The following is an 18,745-nucleotide window of genomic DNA, read 5'->3' as shown; positions in this document are numbered from 1 at the left end:
GTGGGCATCCAGAAATGGTTTCCCCCAAGAAAAACAAGATGACAGCAGAGGCAGAAGTCACGTTTATTGGGAGATGAGGACATGCCATGACCACTAGTGTGTCTATGGGGGAGGGGGTGCAAGGACTGGTTCCTAACACCCCCCTAGGGACTCATTCCTGGATGTAGAGGTTGCTGGGAGCAGTAGGATCATCCGCTGGGCGTGTCTCCACCACTACAGGCCTGTGGAAGGAAGAGAGAAGTCAGTTCATTGATTCATTCATATGTTCACTGATTCACTCATTCACAAAGTAGTTAATAGAGACTGTGCCAGCCCCATGCTGAACTATAGCAGTGAACGGGCAGACATGGTCCCTGCCCTTGGGAAGCTCTAGAGAAGGAGAGCAACATGAATCAGTGAATTACGTGAAAAAAGCATGGCATGCCTGGCAGGGAAACCTAACCCAGGAGGTCAGCCCAGACTCCCCAGAGAATGGATGGCGCAGCCTGAAGGAGGGTTAGGAGGGAACTTGGTGAAAGGACAAAGAAGAGTGTTCTGGCCGGGAAGAACAGCCTGTGCAAAGGATTTGAGGTGGGAGAAAGGCTGGGACTTGGCTGGAGATGTCATGGCCTTGTGGGCTGTGGCCAGGATTCAGTCTTTATCTTGAGGCCACGAGAGGATTTTAACCAGGGGGAGAGTGACACGATCAGATCTGGATTTTAAAATGACCCTTCTGGCATGTCAAAAGGACACAGGGGCTCCTTAAAGTGGTTCCCACTGGCTAAATTTGAGACCCTTTGTGCCTCAAAATAAATAATGACAAGGCCGGGTACAGTGGCTCATGCTTGATAGTGATAGACTATAACCCACAGAATAAAAATCCCTGAGACCATGCTGGTATAAAGAAAGAAGGGATGGAGAAGACACAGCTCTTCTTTAGAGCAGAATGCCAACTAACACACGCAGAAGGAAACATAGAATCAGAAAATCACCATTTATTGTTAGTAACCACCTAACAATAATAGATTCAGGGATGAAATCAATTGATTCTAAAACTAGTGGGCAGGCCAGGCGCGTTGGCTCACACCTGTAATCCCAGCACTTTGGGAGGCCGAGCGTGATGATCACATGAGGCCAGCAGTTCAAGACTAGCCTGGCCAACATGGCGAAACCCCGCCTCTACTGAAAATCCAAAAATTAGCCGGGTGTGATGATGCACACCTGTAATCCCAGCTAGCTACTCAGGATGCTGAGACAGAATTGCTTGAACCTGGGAGGAGGAGGTTGCAGTGAGCTGAGATCCTGCCACTGCACTCCAGCCTGGGGGACAGAGGAGAAAACAACAACAAAACAACAAAAAACAAACAAACAAAAAGCAATAAAGCTAGTGGGTGAAATCTGATGAGAAACAACATATTTACAGACTATTTACATAGTCTCAATGAATCTCCCCCAAAACATACTTCTTATTACAAAGAAAAACAGAGGCTGGGTGTGGTGGCCCATGCCTATAAGCCCAGCACTTTGGGAAGCCTACGCAGGTGAATCACTTGAGTCCAGGAGTTCCAGACCAGGCTGAGTAACATGGTGAAACCCTGTCTCTACAAAAAAATACAAAAATAAGCCAGGTGTAGTGTAGTACGCGCCTGTCGTCCTAGCTACCCAGAAGGTTGAGGGAGGTGGGAGGATTGATTGAGCCCAGGAGGTCGAGGCTGCAGTGAGCCATGATCATGTCACTGCACTCCAGCCGGAGTGACAGAGAGACCCTATCTTTTAAAAAAAAAGAAAAGAAAAGAAAAAGGGGAAAAAAGGCAACTTCACACTGGAGAGAACTGGCTTAACCAAATGATCAAAATTAATATCACCAGTAACAGGACAAACCAGTATCATGTACTTCCTGAAATGATGCCCTGAGAAAGACGTTTTTCTGCGGTATTCCTGGCCAAAATGCAGACCCTGGAAACCTCAAACACAGTCAAGGAACATTCTAGAAAACAACTTTCCTTTACTCTTGAAAAAGCTCAAGCTCAGGCCAAGTGTGGTGGCTCACACCTGTAATCCCAGCACTTTGGGAGGCCAAGGCAGCCGGATCACCTGAGGTCAGTAGTTTGAGACCACCCTGGCTCACAAGGCGAAACTCCGTCTCTACTAAAAATACAAAAAATAGCCAAACGTGCTAGTGCACACCTGTAAACCCAGCTACTTGGGAGGCTGAAGCATGAGAATCATTTGAACCTGGGAGGCAGAGGTTGCAGTGAGCTGAGACTGTGCCACTGCACTCTAGCCTAGGCAACAGAGCAAGACTCTGTGTTAAAAATAAATAAAATGTTTTATAAAGAAAAGAATTAAAATTTAAAAATAAAAAAATTGTCCGGGTGCAGTGGTTCATGCCTAAAATCCCAGCACTTTGGGAGGCCGAGGCAGGTGGATCACCTGAGGTCAGGAATTCAAGACCAGCCTGGTCAACATGGTGAAACGCCACCTCTACTAAAAAATACAATATTAGCCGGGTGTGGTGGCACATGCCTGTAATCCCAGCTACTTGGGAGGCTGAGGTAGGAGAATCGCTTGAACCTGGGAGGCGGGGGTTGTGGTGAACCGAGATTGTGCCATTACTCTCCAGCCTGGGCAACAAAAGCAAAACTCCATCTCAATAAAAAATAAATAAATAAATAAAAGAATTGCTGGGCATGGTGGCACATGCCTGTAGCTCCAGATACTCCGGAAGCTGAGGTGGGGGATCATTTGAGCCTGGGAGGTCAAGGCTGTAGTGAGCCGTGGTCGTGCCACCGCACTCCAGCCTTTGAGTACAGTGAGAAACAAAACAAAAAGAAAGAAAATGCCCCCTTGGCTGCAGTGCAGGGAATAGACTCTAGGGGGCACGGATGGAAGCAGGGTGACCAGGTGAGACACTGTCCAGGCTAGAGATACCTTGTGGGGACACCTCAGAATGCTCTGTTCACATCAGAAGCCCCCTCCCAGGTCCTTCTGCACCCCACCCCACAACATACCTGGGGGAGCCAAGCAGACGGAAAGTGAGGGTAGGGTCTCTCAGCTCCTGTAGCAGCTAGGGAAAAAAAGTGTGTGTCTCAGTGCCTGGAAGATATTTCCACTGTCACTACAAACATGGCTCCCTTAAAGAAAGCAAGGAGCTGGGTGTGGTGGTTCACACCTGTAATCCCAGCAATTTGGGAGGCCGAATGGGTGGATCACCTGAGGTCAGGAGTTCGAGACCAGCCTGGCCAACATGGCAAAACCTCGTCTCTACTAAAAATACAAAAATTAGCTAGGCATAGTGGTGCACGCCTATAGTCTCAGCTACTCGGGAGTCTGAGGCAGAAGAATCACTTGAACCTGGGAAGCAGAAATTGCATTGAGCCGAGATTGCACCACTGGGTGTGCCACTGGAGCTGAGATCTCCAGCTGAGATAATTTTTGTATTTCTACTGAAAAGACAAAAATTAGCCAGCTGTGGTGGCCTGTAACCCCAGCTACTTGTGAGGCTGAGGCAGGAGAATCGCTTGAATCCAGGAGGCAGAGATTGCAATGAGCCAAGATCGTGCCACTACACTCCAGTCTGGGGAACAGAGCGAGACCCCGTATCAAAAAGAGGGAGGGAACTGAGTGAGCAAAAATAAATATATAAATAAACAAAAATACTGAAGTGTCAGGGCAAAGTCTGACCCAGCATTCTGTGAGACAAACACCATTTTCCAAATGAGGACAGTGAGGCACAGAAAGGTTAAGTAATTTGCCCAAGGTCACTCAGCTGAATTCCAACCCAGACAGTCTGGTCTTAACTATCCATATATCTCTATAGTGGTCCCCATTTCACAGTTGGGGAACAGAAGCTTAAAGAGAAGCAAAGTTGTCAGCCCAAGGTCACAGCAGTGGCCCAGGATGAGATTGGGACTCAAGAAATCCAAGAGCAGCCAGGTGCAGTGGCTCACACTTGTAATCCGAGCCACTTGAGAGGCTGGGAGGGAGGATTGCTTGAGCCCAGAAAGTCAAGGCTACAGCTAGCTATGGTTGCACCACTGCACTTCAGCCTGGACAACAGAGAGAGACCCTATCTCCAAAACAAACAGGCCAGGTGAAATAGCTCATGCCTGTATTCCCAGCACTTTCGGAGGCTGAGGCGGGCAGATCACTTGAGGTCAGGAGTTCGAGACCAGTCTGGCCAACATGATGAAACCCCATCTCTACTAAAAATACAAAAATGACCTGGGCGTGATGGAGTGTACCTGTAATCCCAGCTACTCAGGAGACTGAGGCAGGAGAATCACTTGGACCCAGGAGGCAGAGGCTGCAGTGAGCTCGGATCATGCCACTGCACCCCTCCCTAGGTGACAGAGCGAGACTCTGTCTCAAAAAATATATAAAAGTGGCCAGGAGTAGTGGCTCACGCCTGTAATCCTAACACTTTGCAAGGCCGAGGTAGGCGGATTGGCTGAGCTCAGGAGTTCAAGACTAGCCTGGGCAACACGGTGAAACCCTGTCTCTACTAAAAATACAAAAAAAACAGGCCGGGCGCGGTGGCTCAAGCCTGTAATCCCAGCACTTTGGGAGGCCGAGACGGGCGGATCACGAGGTCAGAAGATTGAGACCATCCTGGCTAACACGGTGAAATCCCGTCTCTACTAAAAAATACAAAAAAAACTAGCCAGGCGAGGTGGCGGGCGCCTGTAGTCCCAGCTACTCCGGAGGCTGAAGTAGGAGAATGGCGTAAACCCAGGAGGCGGAGCTTGCAGTGAGCCAAGATCACGCCACTGCACTCCAGCCTGGGCAACAGAGCGAGACTCCATCTCAAAAAAAAAAAAAAAAAAAAATTAGCCTGGCATGGCAGCATGCACCTGTAGTCCCAGATACTCAGGAGGCCGAGGCAGGAGAATTCCTTGAACCTGGGAGGTGGAGGCTGCAGTGAGCTGAGATCACGCCACTACACTCCAGCCTGGGTGACAGTGTGAGAATCCATCTCCAAAAATAAATAAATTATATATATATATATATATTAGACCGGGTGTGGTGGCTCACGGCTGTAACGCCAGCACTTTGGGAAGCCAAGGCGGGTGAATCACCTCAGGTCAAGAGTTCAAGATCATCCAGCCTGATGAATAAAACCTCGTCTTTACTGAAAATACAAAAATTAGCCAGGTGTGGTGGCGCATGCCTGTAATCCCAGCTACTTGGGAGGCCGAGGCAGGAGAATTGCTTGAACCCGGGAGGAGGAGGTTGCAGTGAGCCAGGATCACACCATTGCACTCCGGCCTGGGCAACAAGAGCTAAACTCTATCTTAAAAAAATAAATAAAAATAAAAATAAAATAAAAAATAAATCCTCGGGTAAAGAAGGGGATCTGTCTGAACTGAAATTGGAAGATGCTTCCCCTCCAGGACTTCACACTCTGACTCAGGAGTTTTCGGAGCCCATCTGATGAACGTGATGATGTGATGGTGGAGGCCGGGGGACAGCAATGTGCAGTTTGGATGGAGGGGCTTACCTGATCCGAGCCTAGAGCCCACACCTGCACTCCATGCTTCCAGAAGGCCTGAAGCTGACCTCCAACCATAGCTGGGGAGAAAGCAATGCCCGTTACCCTTGGGGATCACCTGAGTCTCCACCCCTGATCCTGGGCTCTCCCGTCCCTGCACAGACCCACGGCCTCCACGGCTTCGGTCATGGGGATCTCAGGTGTGCGAAGTCCCCGAACTGGGGACCCCTCCGGGGTCACCAGCTTCAAAGAGCCTGGAAGGAGATAGTTTTAAGAACTGTGAGCAAGGCTTAGAGGGTTACTAAGGGACCAATCCATAAATTCAGTATGAAAGCTATGTAGGACAGGGGCAAGGCCGATAGGGGCTCAGGGGATTCTGAGAAGCACAAGTTCGTTCGGAGGCAGAGATCTAGGGACTGCAGCTGGAGGGGTGGGGAGGAAGGGGAGGGAGGAGGGTTCTTACCGTCCATCAACACCATCACCATATCCTCCTCTACCTGGGTCACCTGCACTGGTCCCTTATGCTCTGTTTGGGGGGGATGGGTTAAGGATTGACCCCACCCCATTCCCCTTTCCCCACACCACCCCCAGAAGGCCAGTACCTCTGCTTTAGCCACTGCCTCAGTTCCCAAGCAAGTAGGCTAAACCTCGCCCACCATCCCGGCCCCACTCCATCATCAGTCTCCCCAATTAACTAAAACCTGCCATTCTCCCTTTCCCGCCCTTCCAGCCCTTTCTCAGTCTGGTAGTGCGTCAGGCTAAGCGAAGCCCCGCCTCCAGCCCCGCCCCTCCGCAACTGATAAGCCCCGCCCCCAGCAGCCCCGCCCTCAGCAAGACTCCGCCCCACTCACCGGTGCTCATCTCGCCCAGCCAGCAGGAGAGCGCGCCAAAGCGCACCGTGTGGAAAAGCACCGACTTCCCCGGCCGCCCGGGGCTCACGCCGATGCACACAGCGGGCAGCTCAGAGCCTGGCCCGGTCAGCAGCGCGAACACGGACAGAGGCGTCGGCAGTGGGAACAGCACCTGCTGCGGGCCGCACAGGGAGGGGCGGGCTAGGGGGTGGTCCAGGGGGGCCTCAGGGGGCGTGGCTTGGAGCCGGCCTGGGACTTCCGAACCAGGGCCCCAAGTCTTGGGAGATGCCGACTAGAAATGTCAGGAGGTAAGGCCTGGTGCCTCCATGAAAACGGGGGGAGTGGCCTCCGAGTGGGTGTGGGTTCCACGTGGGGGCATGCCACCTTGGCGGCAGAGGGGCAGGGCCCCAAAGATAGCAAAACCTTCTTAGAGACTCAAAGGGGCAGGCTCTAAATGGGCTGTACTAGGAGACCCAGGGAGTGGCAGCACTGAGCCTGAGGAATAATTAGGCCCAGGTGTGAGGGGCGGTGCTTAAGGATCAGGATGGCCTCAGAAGGGCGAGGCTCCAGCGCAGACCGCAGGTGGGCGGGGCCTCGACGGAGGTGGGGCTTCACGGAGCTCGTGATAGAAGCGCAAAGGGTGCAAGGCCTTAGCCACCCACGCCTCAGAGTTCCCAGCACCCTCCCAAGCCCCTTACCCGGACGAGCAGGAATTTGTTCATGGGCTGGTACCACTGAAGCAGGACAACGGACGTCTCCAGTGCCCCGCACAGGAACGGGCCCCCAGAGCTCGCACCCTCTGCTGTGGCGTGGGCAAGGATGAGTCAAAATCAATGCCCTCTACCCTCCTCGCCACCCTCCCACAAGGCCCACACTACCACCCATCTTCTGGGTTCTGGACACATTGTCTTAACTCTGTAACCTCAGGTGGATGCAGCTCAAGCCCCTCCTCTGGCCCGGCCCCGCCCACTCTTTGCGCACCCGTGAAGCTCTCTCTCACCCACACAACACGCCCGGCAGCCTTTGGTGTCCTGGATCTTGGTGGAAACCATGTTCTTCCTGGAGAATAGGTAGGCGTGAAGAGGGGTAGGACAGCAGGAGGCAGGGGACACGGGGGGAATTATAAGGCTCTGTGGTGCCATTCATTGGGAGCTGGTACCTTGCCAGTAGGCGGTGGGGGCTAATGTGAGCGATGGGGTTTCCTGCTCTGGTCTCTTTCCGTTCCAGCAGGCCCAGGATGCTATGAGAATACAGGTGGGGGGTCTTTCCTGCAGGGTGTGTGTACGTGGGGGGAAGCAGGCAGTTATAGGATCCCATATACCACTTCCTTTCCTCCATGCCTTCCCTCAGCCCCATCCCTTTGTCTGAGACTCCCAAGCCTGCAAGTCTCAAGTACTTTTCATTCATTCATTGATTTCTCACTCCACATAGATTAAAGGCCCATCGTAGGCCAGGCCTGCTGTGCTTGGCTCTGGTGAAAGTGATGAGCATAATAAATATGTTCCCTATCCTCATGGTATTTGTAGCCACATCAGAAACTCTGGACACATAACCAGCCAGATGAAGTTACACATATTACAAAGTTTTAGAAGAAACACATCTAGAAAATCTTCCAGTTTGTCATTACAGATGTGGCTTTCACTAACTCATGAATCCTATTTGGCTTGGTGTTTCCCCTAAAACTAGAAATTATTTCATTTTTTTTTTATTATTATTTTAGACAGTCTTGCTCTGTCACCCAGGCTGGAGTGCAGCGGTACAATCTTGGATCACTGCAACCTCTGCCTCCCAGGTTCAAGCAATTCTCGTTCCTCAGCCTCCCAAGTAGCTGGGAGTAGAAGTGTGTGCCACCAAGCCCAGATAATTTATATATTTTTAGTAGAGACGGGGTTTCACCATGTTGGCCAGTCTGGTCTCCAACTACTGACCTCAGGCGATCCACACGCCTCGGCCTCCCAAAGTGTTGGGATTAAAGGTGTGAACCACCGCACCCGGCCTATTTATTATGTTTGAGACACAGGGTCTCATTCTGTCTGCCAGGCTGGAGTGCAGTGGCATGATCATGACTCACTGCAGCCTCTAACTTCTGGGCTCAAGTGATCCTCCCACCTCAGCCTCCCGAGTAGCTGGAACCATAGGTGTGTGCCACCACGCCCAGCTAATATTTTTAATTTTTAGTAGAGACGAGGTCTCACTATGTTGCCCAAGCTGATCTAGAACTCCTGGGCTCAAGCAATACTACTGCCTTGGCCTCTCAAAGTGCTGGGATCACAGGCATAAGCCACTGCACCTGGTCCAGATCTTTAACTCTATAATTTGCTCACTCTATCTTAGTAAAGTATGGAATAAGTTCTGATTGTCATCTGAACGTGAAAGCTATTTAAAGACTAACTTAGGGCCGGGCGCAGGGGCTCACACCTGTAATCCCAGTACTCTGGAGGGCCGAGGCGAGTGGATCACCAGGTCAGGAGCTCAAGACCAGCCTGGCCAACATGGTGGAAACCCCCCCCCCCCGCCCCGTCTCTACTAAAAATACAAAAAATTAGCCAGGCGTGGTGGCAGGTGCCTGCAATCCCAGCTACTCGGGAGGCTGAGACAGGAGAATCATTTGAACATGGGAAACAGAAGTTGCAGCGAGCCGAGACTGCACCACTGCACTCCAGTCTGGGCAACAGAGTGAGATTCTATCTCAAAAAAAAAAAAAAAAAAAAGGGCCGGGCGCAGTGGCTCAAGCCTGTAATCCCAGCACTTTGGGAGGCCGAGACAGGCGGATCACGAGGTCAGGGGATCGAGACCATCCTGGCTAACACGGTGAAACCCCGTCTCTACTAAAAATACAAAAACTAGCTGGGTGAGGTGGCGGACGCCTGTAGTCTCAGGTACTCGGGAGGCTGAGGCAGGAGAATGGCGTGAACCCGGGAGGCGGAGCTTGCAGTGAGCTGAGATCCGGCCACTGCACTCCAGTCCGGGCGACAGAGCAAGACTCCACCTCAAAAACAAAAAACAAAAAACAACAACAACAAAAAAGAAGGACTAATTTAGGCCAGGTGCAATGGCTCACGCCTATAATCCCAGCACTTTGGGAGGCCAAAGCAGGCGGATCACCTGAGGTCAGGAGTTTGAGACCAGCCTGGCCAACAGGGTAAAACACTGTCTCTACTAAAAGTACAAAAATTAGCCAGGTGTGGTGGCGCACACCTGTAATGCCAGCTACTCAGGAGGCTGAGGCAGGAGAACCACTTCAACTCGGTAGGCGGAGGTTGCAGTGAGCCACTGCACTCCAGCCTGAGCAACAGAGCGAGGCTCTGTCTCAAAAAAAGAAAAAAACAACGGCTAATTTATTGTAGAAACTACCTCAAAGTTGACTTGAGAGGTGAGGACTATTGTGAACCCCATTTTACAAATGGAGAAACTGAGGCTTGGGGAGCACAGTGAAAAAGTGGCTGGGATTCGAACCTAGGACTTTGTGACCAAGGAGTCGAAGTTTTTTTTTCAGCTGTGCCCATCTACTTCCCAGTCCCCCAACCTTTGACCCCTTAACCTCCGACCGCATCCCACCTGCTACCCACAGCCAGACCTGAGAGAGACATGAGAACGTTGTTGATGGAGTACACCCACGTAGTCCGGCTAGGAAAGAGCTGCAGGGAATGGGAGAGATGGCTCTGGTGACACCCCAGCAACCCCCGACTCCAGCCCTTGCCCTTGCCCGGTGTGGTTCCTCACCATCTCCAGCGTGGCCTCCTGGTCACTCCGGTTCAGGATGAAGATGCCTTCCTCCGCCCCCAGGAGCAGGTGCTGGTCTGGAGGCACAGACAAGGACACTGGCACCGACTTCATCCTCGGGGACCTCCCAGATCCCCACCTGACCTCAAACACTGACACTGTGGCCCCAGCTCTGACCCTCTATTCTTTCTCCAAACCAATACTCCCAGCCTGTGTTTCCCCAAACAAACCCAGAGCAGACGGTCCCTCAAGCCAGTCTCATTCGCCCTCCTCCTGACTACCCATATTCTGGTGGTTTTTTCATCGCCGCCCCACTATCTTCTGAACCCAACTGACCCCAGCCTTAGACCTGCCCCCCAAAATAGTCCTCTGATTGCCTCCCCTTTTTCTCCCCAGTTCTGATACCCTAATGCCAATCCTATCTTAACACTGACCTTCAAACTCAGACACCCCCAAATAGGACTTTTCTGTCTAGTGTGAGCTGTTCCTTTAACACTGACTTTGTCTTCATCTCTTTGATCTCTAGATTCTGTCCCTTTCTGGCTGCACCCTAATCTCTAAAATTCCTCATCCCAAAATGCTGCTCCCAGTCTCCCTATCATTAACCTCCAGCTGTCCATCTCTCCTGCGCCCCAAACTCTAACCTTTTTGTGATATTCTGACACTCCTGGCCTCTGAATTCCAATATTCCTAGTTTCACTCTCCAACTCATCCCTCTACCCTTTTTTTTTTTTTATTTGAGACTGTTGCCCAGGCTGGAGTGCAGTGGCATGATCTCGGCTCACTGCAGCCTCCACCCCCTGGATTCAAGCAATTCTCCTGCCTCGGCCTGGTAATGGGAATCATAGGCACGTGCCACTACACCTGGCTAATTTTTGTATTTTTAGTAGAGACGAGTTTCACCATGTTGGCCAGGCTGGTCTTGAACTCCTGACCTCAAGTGATTTACCCGCCTCAGCCTCCCAAAGTGCTGGGACTACGGCGGGCTTGAGCCACCGCACCTGGCTGCCCTCCATGCATCTTTGATCACCAAATCCTGAGTGAAAGGACAAGCTCCTCCCGTTTCAGCCTGGCCACGCCCCAACCCCATTAAGTTCCTCCCTGTCCCTGCCTTTGTGCCTTCCTTAGGCTCCTCCCCATCCCTACTTTTGCTCCCCCATTCCCTGCAGGATCTCCTTGACCCTCCAGAATGCCCACCCTTGGTGGAGGGATGTGTCCAGGCGGCTGTGCTGTGGATCCGGAGGGGGCAGCCATTGAACAACTTTACCAGAAGGGCGCATCCCTGGGCAGGTCGCCGCGGGGCCAAGCAGCAGATCCGGCAAAGAGAGCAGGGAACAGGTAGGGGCAGTGGTTAAGACTCTGGATCGAGAGTGCCAAGGTTCAATCCTGTCTCTTACCTTAGTGCAACTTCCCATAATCTACCACGTAATATACTTCTTCATATATTGAGTTTTCTTTTCAGTTTGTTATTTTTTTTGTTATGTATTTCTTTTTTTAGTTTTTCCTCCACTATCCTAAATCATCAGCATTTTTTTTTTTTTTTTGAGACGGAGTCTCGCTCTGTCACCCAGGCTGGAGTGCAGTGGCCGGATCTCAGCTCACTGCAAGCTCCGCCTCCTGGGTTTACGCCATTCTCCTGCCTCAGCCTCCCGAGTAGCTGGGACTACAGGCGCCCGCCACCTCGCCCGGCTACTTTTTTGTATTTTTTAGTAGAGACGGGGTTTCACCGTGTTAGCCAGGATGGTCTCGATCGCCTGACCTTGTGATCCGCCCGTCTCGGCCTCCCAAAGTGCTGGGATTACAGGCTTGAGCCACCGCGCCCGGCCCTTTTTTTTTTTTTTAAGATGGATTCTCGCTCTGTTGCCCAGGCTGCAATGCAATGACATGATCTCAGCTCACTACAATCTCTGCTTCCCAAGTTCTCACGCCTAAGCCTTCTGAGTAGCTGGGCCACAGGTGTGTGCCACCACACCCAGCTAATTTTTGTATTTTTAGTAGAGATGGGGTTTCGCCATGTTGCCCAGGCTGGTCTTGAACTCCTGGCCTCATGTGATTCACCTGCCACATCCTCCCAAAGTGCTGGGATTACAGGCGTAAGCCACCACTCCCAGCTATCAGTTTTGTTTTTGAGATGGAGTCTCACTCTGTTGCCCAGGTTGAAGTGCAGTGGTGCAATCTCAGCTCACTGCAACCTCCGCCTCCTGGGCTCAAGCAATTCTTCTGCCTCAGCTTCCTGAGTAGCTGGGATTACTGGTGCACAACACCATGCCTGGCTAATTTTTGTATTTTAGTAGAGACAGGGTTTTGCCATGTTAGCCAGGCTGGTCTTGAACTCCTGAATTCAGGTGATCCGCCTGCCTCGGTCTCCCAAAGTGCTGGGATTACAGGCATGAGCACTGTGACTGGCCAGTATATATATATATATATATATATATAAAATTCACTATGCTATGTCTTTCATCTTTTAATCATTTCCAGTACTGGAAGATAAATTATACATACTTTTAGCTGGTAACCAGCCAGGAACAGTGGCTTATGCCTGTAATCCCACCAGTTTGGGAGGCCGAGGGGGGAGGATCACTTAAGCCTAGGAGTTCAGGACCAGCCTAGGCAACATAGTGAGACCCTGCCTCTATAAAATATATTTTTTTAAATTAGCTAAGCTGGGCCAGGCGTGGTGGCTCATGCCCATAATGCCAGCACTTTGGGAGTCTAAGGCTGGCAGATAACTTGAGGTTAGGAGTTTGCAACCAGCCTGGCCAACATGGCAAAACTCCATCTCTACAAAAGATACAAAAATTAGCTGGGCGTAGTGGTGGGCACCTGTAGTCCCAGCTACTCAGGAGGCTGAGGCAGGAGAATGGCATGAACCCGGGAGGCGGAGCTTGCAGTGAGCCGAGATCGCGCCACCGCACTCCAGCCTGGGCGACTGAGCAAGACTCCGTCTCAAAAAAAAAAAAAAAAGCTGGCTGGGCACGGTGGCTCATGCCTGTAATCCCAGCACTTTGGGAGGCCAAGGCAGGTGGATCACATGAGGTCAGGAGTTCAAGACCAGCCTGACCAACATGGTGAAACCCCACCTCAACTAAAAATACAAAATTAGCCAGGCATGGTGGCGCATGCCTGTAATCTTAGCTAATCCAGAGGCTGAGGCAGGAGAATCACGTGAACCAGGGTGGCAGAGGTTGTAGTGAGCTGAGATCCTGCCACTGCACTGTAGCCTGGGCAACAAGTGAAACTCTGTCCTAAAAAAAAAAAAAAGCAGAAACAACAATCCTGCCTCAGCCTCCTCAAAGGTATTTATATGACCTTGGGTAAGCCACTTACCCTCTCTCTGCCTCAATTTCCCCATCTGTGAAATGGGGGATAATGTCTCTGTGATATCTTCTTCACTCTGTGAAGCTTTATGCCATATAATGACAGGAGATCAGTGTAGGGCACAGAGAAGTGCTCAACAAATGTCACCTGTTGTTACTGCCACCCCCTCTCCACCCCACCAGGCATCCCCAGCCCCGTCCAGAGGTGCAAGTCCTCAGCAGAGCTGAACCTCACCTTTCTCTTCATCTTTTCCTTCTTGGGGGGCAGGAGTGGGGGCTTGTCGAGCTCCCGGGAGGGTGGGTTCCAGAGTGAGGGTTCTGAGAGGGGTTAGGGGAAAATCAGCCCCCAAGACGCCCCACTCCTCCCACCCTCCACCCTAGCCTGTCCCATTACCTGAATGGGCGGTGAGATGGGGGCTGCTGGTGGATGGGGGAGGCCCAGGACGGGGGCTGTGTGGTGGGGGCCCACTGGCACACCGGACCAGCACCCCCGGGCTCAGCTGCCCATCATCCCCCATACCCCCAGGACCCTCGTCTGATGGAGAACGGAACTTGGGCTTTGGAGACAGGAACAGAGCGTGGGAAAATACATCAGATGATCTCAGAGAGGGCACCCTGTTGCAACTCCAGTCCCTGCCTCCACCAGAACTAACAGCCATGGCTCTGACCCTCCCCCACAACATCTTGCGCCCCCTCCAGCCTTCCCCTGACTCCCCCAGCCCGGACATCAACACACTTCAGAAACTGATGGGTTAATGTTGGATACAGCAGGGGCTTCCTAGGACCAGCTACTGACCAGTGTCCAAGAGGCTAAATATTTTGAATCCCACCGTGAGGTTGAGGGATGCCACTTCCAGATCCCAATGTAGCCATCATCCTGGTCTCCCCGATTCCCTGCCCTGCAGGTCCCAGTATCCCAGCATCTAAGGACCTGGCCTCCTGGCACCCAGTGGCCCTGGGACCCCATCCTCCCAGCTCTGGCCCAGGGCCTTACCTTGGGGGGAAGTGGAGGAGGTGTGTCCTCTGCAGGGGTGGGGCTGAAACACAAAGATGGGCTAAATAGTTGGGGGCCTGGGGAACAAGGACCTAGGGAAGATGGCGTGGTTCTGGGCTGGAGGCCTGGGACTGGGGTCTGAGGTCAGGAGGATTGAGGGATGACTGGTTCTGGCTGGAGCTGAGGATTAAAGGATTAATAACCAGGCCGGACATGGTAGCTCATGCCTGTAATCACAGCGCTTTGGGAGGCCAGGGCAGGAGGATGGCTTGAGCCCAGAAGCTCGAGACCAGCCTGGGCAGCATAGCAAGACCTTGTCTCTACAAAAAACTTAAAAATAGCCAGGCGTGGTAGGTACACCTGTGAACCCAGCTACTCAGGAGGCTGAGGTGGGAGGATTGCTTGAGCCTGGGTTGAGGCTGCAGTAAGCCTCATCACACTCCTGCACTTAGCCTGGGTGCCAAAACAAATCACGAGTTTGAGACCAGCCGGGACAACATGGCAAGACCCCATCTCTACAAAAAATGATTAGCCTGTTTCCAAAGAAAAGACTAATAACAGTAACAGCAACTCTTGGAGGTGGCGTGCTGGCAGTGCGCCACGGCTTTGCACCTGTACACCACCTAGTCACACAGGCGACATCAGCGCAGGGGCCCCGCTCTCCCTGTGCTGGCGCCGCACACGTGCTGGTGCCGCACACAGGCTGTCGCGGCACACAGGCTGCCGCACATGATGGGAGGAGCCAGTGCGGGCACCTGGAGCCTGACTCCGTCTGTGGGCTGGGGAATGTGGGGGCCCGGGCTGACTGTTGGGACTGGATCTGGAGCTCAGCATCTGGCCTTTGGGAAGTTTCCAGGTGCCAAGGTTCAGCCTGAGGGCAGGCAAAAAGACAGGAAAAGCTGAGGGCTGGGGCTGAAGGCTGGGGGTGGTCTGGGGTGAGAGTGACATTCGGGAGGAGTTTGAGACTGGGATGTGGCTGAGGGTCCAGGGTCGTGGAGGACAGGTGGAGTCAAGTCAGAGACTGGAGCAGCAGCACATACTAGAAGGAACTGGGGTCAGCTCTGGGGTGGAGAGCAGGTTGGGGGCTGACGTTGGGGGTCAAGTCAAAGACTGTATAAGGAGATGGAAGCAGGCCAAGCGCCGTGGCTCAGGCCTATAATCCCAGCGCTTAGGGAGGCTGAGGTGGGTGGATCGTGCGGTCAGGAGTTTGAAACCAGCCTGGTCAACATGGTGAAACCCTGTCTCTACTAAAAATACAAAAAATTAGCCGGGCGTGGCGGCAGGCGCCTGTAATCCCAGCTACTCAGGAGGCTGAGGCAGGGGCGAATTGCTTGAACCCGGGGTGCCGAGGTTGCAGTGAGCTGAGACTGCGTCACTGCACTCCAGCCTGGGCCACGGAGTGAGACTCTGTCTCAAAAAACAAACAAACAAAAAAGTGGAAGGAAAGTGGGAACTGGAGCTGGAGCTGGAGCTGGGATCAGGTTAGGGGTCAGGGGTTGGAGGCGAAGGGTTAAGGGAGGTGGGGTTAGGGAACAGGGTCTAGGTAGCTGGGCAGAGGGGCTGCATCGAGGGTCTAGTCAGAGCTTAGGGCTCGGGGCTAGAAGAAAGGCAGGGGTGCAGTGGGGTCAGGAGTGGAGGAAAGGTCACATCAGGGGCTTGTAGGAAGGTGGAGGCTGAGGTGGGGCCTGTGGAGCTGCAGGCAGGGCCTCACTTACATGTCCACGTCGTCATAGTCATCGTCGGACGACTCTGACTGTTGCTCCCTGAAGGGTGACGGGTATGAGCCTTGGGGGCCTTGCCCACATTCCAGCCCCCTCCCCATCCTCCCTGAGGTCCCTGACCTGGGGCTGCTGCTCCTGAGGTCTCGGGGGGGCTGTAGGCGAGCCTGTGGGGTAGGAAAAGGGTCAGCAGTGGCCTCAGGGAAGCAGGCGGTGTGGTGGGGAGTGGGGGGCAGCATCTCACGGTGTTGGCTGGGGGTCTGGTCTCCATTCCTCGGAGCTTCCTGAACTCCATGTGCCGCCCTAGGATGTGTGGGGGAAGATAAGGCAAGGGGTAGTGAGATGGGCTTAAGAACAGAAAGAGTAGAATTGGCAGGGGGGTTGCAGTCAGGATCTTAGGGACTGCAAAGGATCTCAGGGAACTGTCCCTTAGGGAAAGGGGTGTTGGTTTACAGGGACCTCATTTGGGGGTAAAGTTTGGGATCAAGACCGGGTGCAGTGGCTCATGCCTATAATCCTAGTACTTCAGAAGGTGAGGTAGGCAGATCGCTGGAACCCAGAGTTTGAGACCTGCCTGGACAACTTGGCGAGAACCCATCTCTACAAAAAATGATTAAAAATTAGCCAAGTGGCTGGGCTCGGTGGCTCACGCCTGTAATCCCAGCACTTTGGGAGGCTGAGGTAGGCAGATCACCTGAGGTCAGGAGTTCAAGACCAGCCTGGTCAACATGGTGAAGCCCCGTCTCTACTAAAAAAAAAAAAAAATACGAAAATTAGCCGGGCGTGGTAGTGCGCATCTGTAATCCTAATTACTCGGGAGACTGAGGCAGGAGAATCGCTTGAACCCAGGAGGCAGAGGTTTCGGTGAGCCAAGATTGTACCATTGCACTCCAGCACTCCAGCCTGGGCAACAGCGTGGCAGGGCAACAACAATAACAAAAAAAAAAACAGCAAGGGCAACAACAACAACAACAAAAAACAGCCAGGGCAACAACAACAACAACAAAAAAACGTGAGCCACATGTGGTGAATAAGCCTGTAGTCCCAGCTACTCAGGAGCTGAGGTGGGAGGATTCCTTGAGCCCAAGAAGTCTGAGGCTGAAGAGAGCTGTGATCACACCACTGCACTCCAGCCTGGGGGACAGAGCAAGATCCTGTCACAAAAAAATAAACAAATAAATAAGCTTTGGGATCAGGAAGTTGGGGGCTCAATATAGTGACAGAGGTTTTCAGGATCCGTTTGGGTACTGAGGTTCTGATGAGATTTCTGAGGTCTCCCTGGGGACTCTATGGTCATGTTGCTTTTTTTTTTTTTTTTTTTTTTTTGAGACGGTCTCGCTCTTGTCGCCCAGGCTGGAATACAGTGGGACAATCTTGGCTCACTGCAACCTCTACCTCACAGGTTCAAGCAATTCTCCTGCCTCAGCCTCCTGAGTAGCTGGGACTACAGGCACGCACTACCACACCTGGCTAATTTTTGTATTTTTAGCGGAGACAGAGGTTTCACCATGTTACCCAGGCTGGTCTCAACATCCTGACCTCAGATGATCCCCTCACCTTGGCCTCCCAAAGTGCTGGGATTACAGGCGTGAGTGACCGCACCCAGCCTCTACGGTCATTTTGTAGGTCAGGTGCTGATGAGATTGTCTGGGGTCTCTTATAGGATCAGATGATGCTGAGGGTCTCTGGTGGCCTGATGGTAGGGGAAGGGGGTCTCTTAGGTCTATTATAGGGTCAGGTGTCCCCAGAGATAAGGATTCTCTACTCACGACAGCAGTCTGCATCTGGGATCCCCAGAGAGCTGGAGCGGTGGGTGGATCTGATCCGCCGAGGGATAGCAGGGGGTAGCTGGGCAGAGGGGCAGCCACGTCAGGGCTCAGGACCCCCAAGCAGCCCCCTACCCTGCCCGGGGTCCATCTGCTTTCCTGTAACCCTCTGGGCACACAGCCTTGTACCAAGCTCCCCATCCTCCCTGTCTGTTCTCCCCCTAGGAGAGGCAGCAGGAAGGCACTGCCGGCAGCAGGCACAGCCTGAGAAAGACCAAGAGGTCCCCAGTGCTCTTGTCAGCCAAGGCGCTCACCTCGGGCTCCTCATCCTCAATGTCCCCGATGGAGGATCCTTTCCCAGGATTCTTCAATTTGTCAAGAAGATCTAGGATCAGGCCTCGATTCAGCCCAGGCTGGGATACCAGTTGATGCTGGGGGAGGGAAGAGGTGTCCGTATCCAGAGGGCTGGAGTGGATAGAGAGGGCTGGTATGGACAGAGAGGGCTGGTACAGGGCCTTGGGGACTGGACTAAAGGAATCTAGCTGGGGAGAAGGTGCCAGTGGATGGAGAAGGCGGGGAAATCCAGGGAACTCTTAGAGGTCTGGGGTATTCTTTTTTTTTTTTTTTTTGAGACAGAGTCTCTCTCTATCGCCCAGGCTGGAGTGCAGTGGCCGGATCTCAGCTCACTGCAAGCTCCGCCTCCCGGGTTTACGCCATTCTCCTGCCTCAGCCTCCGGAGTATTTGGGACTACAGGCGCCCGCCACCTCGCCCGGCTAGTTTTTTTGTATTTTTTAGTAGAGACGGGGTTTCACCATGTTAGCCAGGATGGTCTCCATATCCTGACCTCGTGATCCGCCGGTCTCGGCCTCCCAAAGTGCTGGGATTACAGGCTTGAGCCACCGCGC

At 52.7% G+C, this 18,745-nt stretch overlaps 1 protein-coding gene across 4 annotated transcripts in view; it reads right to left on the bottom strand.

Moving 5' to 3' along the window:
• Positions 1–44: 44 nt before the first annotated feature.
• The window catches only part of MAP4K1 (mitogen-activated protein kinase kinase kinase kinase 1), a 27,392-nt gene continuing 8,691 nt past the window's right edge, over positions 45–18,745 (bottom strand). For 2 of the 4 annotated variants that reach the window (XM_023229240.1, XM_023229242.2), the window contains exons 12-31: positions 18,154–18,270; positions 17,843–17,921; positions 16,318–16,376; positions 16,197–16,240; positions 16,071–16,118; positions 14,356–14,398; positions 13,756–13,918; positions 13,597–13,679; positions 11,242–11,326; positions 10,045–10,121; positions 9,899–9,959; positions 7,481–7,589; positions 7,322–7,380; positions 7,020–7,123; positions 6,322–6,496; positions 5,934–5,996; positions 5,635–5,724; positions 5,480–5,550; positions 2,991–3,046; positions 45–221 (exon numbers count right to left, since the gene is read on the bottom strand). In XM_023229240.1, the coding sequence (XP_023085008.1) occupies positions 152–221; positions 2,991–3,046; positions 5,480–5,550; positions 5,635–5,724; positions 5,934–5,996; positions 6,322–6,496; positions 7,020–7,123; positions 7,322–7,380; positions 7,481–7,589; positions 9,899–9,959; positions 10,045–10,121; positions 11,242–11,326; positions 13,597–13,679; positions 13,756–13,918; positions 14,356–14,398; positions 16,071–16,118; positions 16,197–16,240; positions 16,318–16,376; positions 17,843–17,921; positions 18,154–18,270 (1,656 nt within the window). In that variant the 3' untranslated portion in view covers positions 45–151. The remainder of the gene's footprint in view (positions 222–2,990; positions 3,047–5,479; positions 5,551–5,634; positions 5,725–5,933; positions 5,997–6,321; positions 6,497–7,019; positions 7,124–7,321; positions 7,381–7,480; positions 7,590–9,898; positions 9,960–10,044; positions 10,122–11,241; positions 11,327–13,596; positions 13,680–13,755; positions 13,919–14,355; positions 14,399–16,070; positions 16,119–16,196; positions 16,241–16,317; positions 16,377–17,842; positions 17,922–18,153; positions 18,271–18,745) is intronic. The other 2 variants (XM_023229241.1, XM_023229243.1) reach the window with 2 other exon arrangements.

The sequence above is a fragment of the Piliocolobus tephrosceles genome, chromosome 21, assembly GCF_002776525.5.
Source record: "Piliocolobus tephrosceles isolate RC106 chromosome 21, ASM277652v3, whole genome shotgun sequence".
NCBI lineage: Eukaryota > Metazoa > Chordata > Mammalia > Primates > Cercopithecidae > Piliocolobus > Piliocolobus tephrosceles.
Note: the sequence above shows the minus strand (reverse complement) of the source record. Positions and strands in the feature narration are given on the sequence as shown.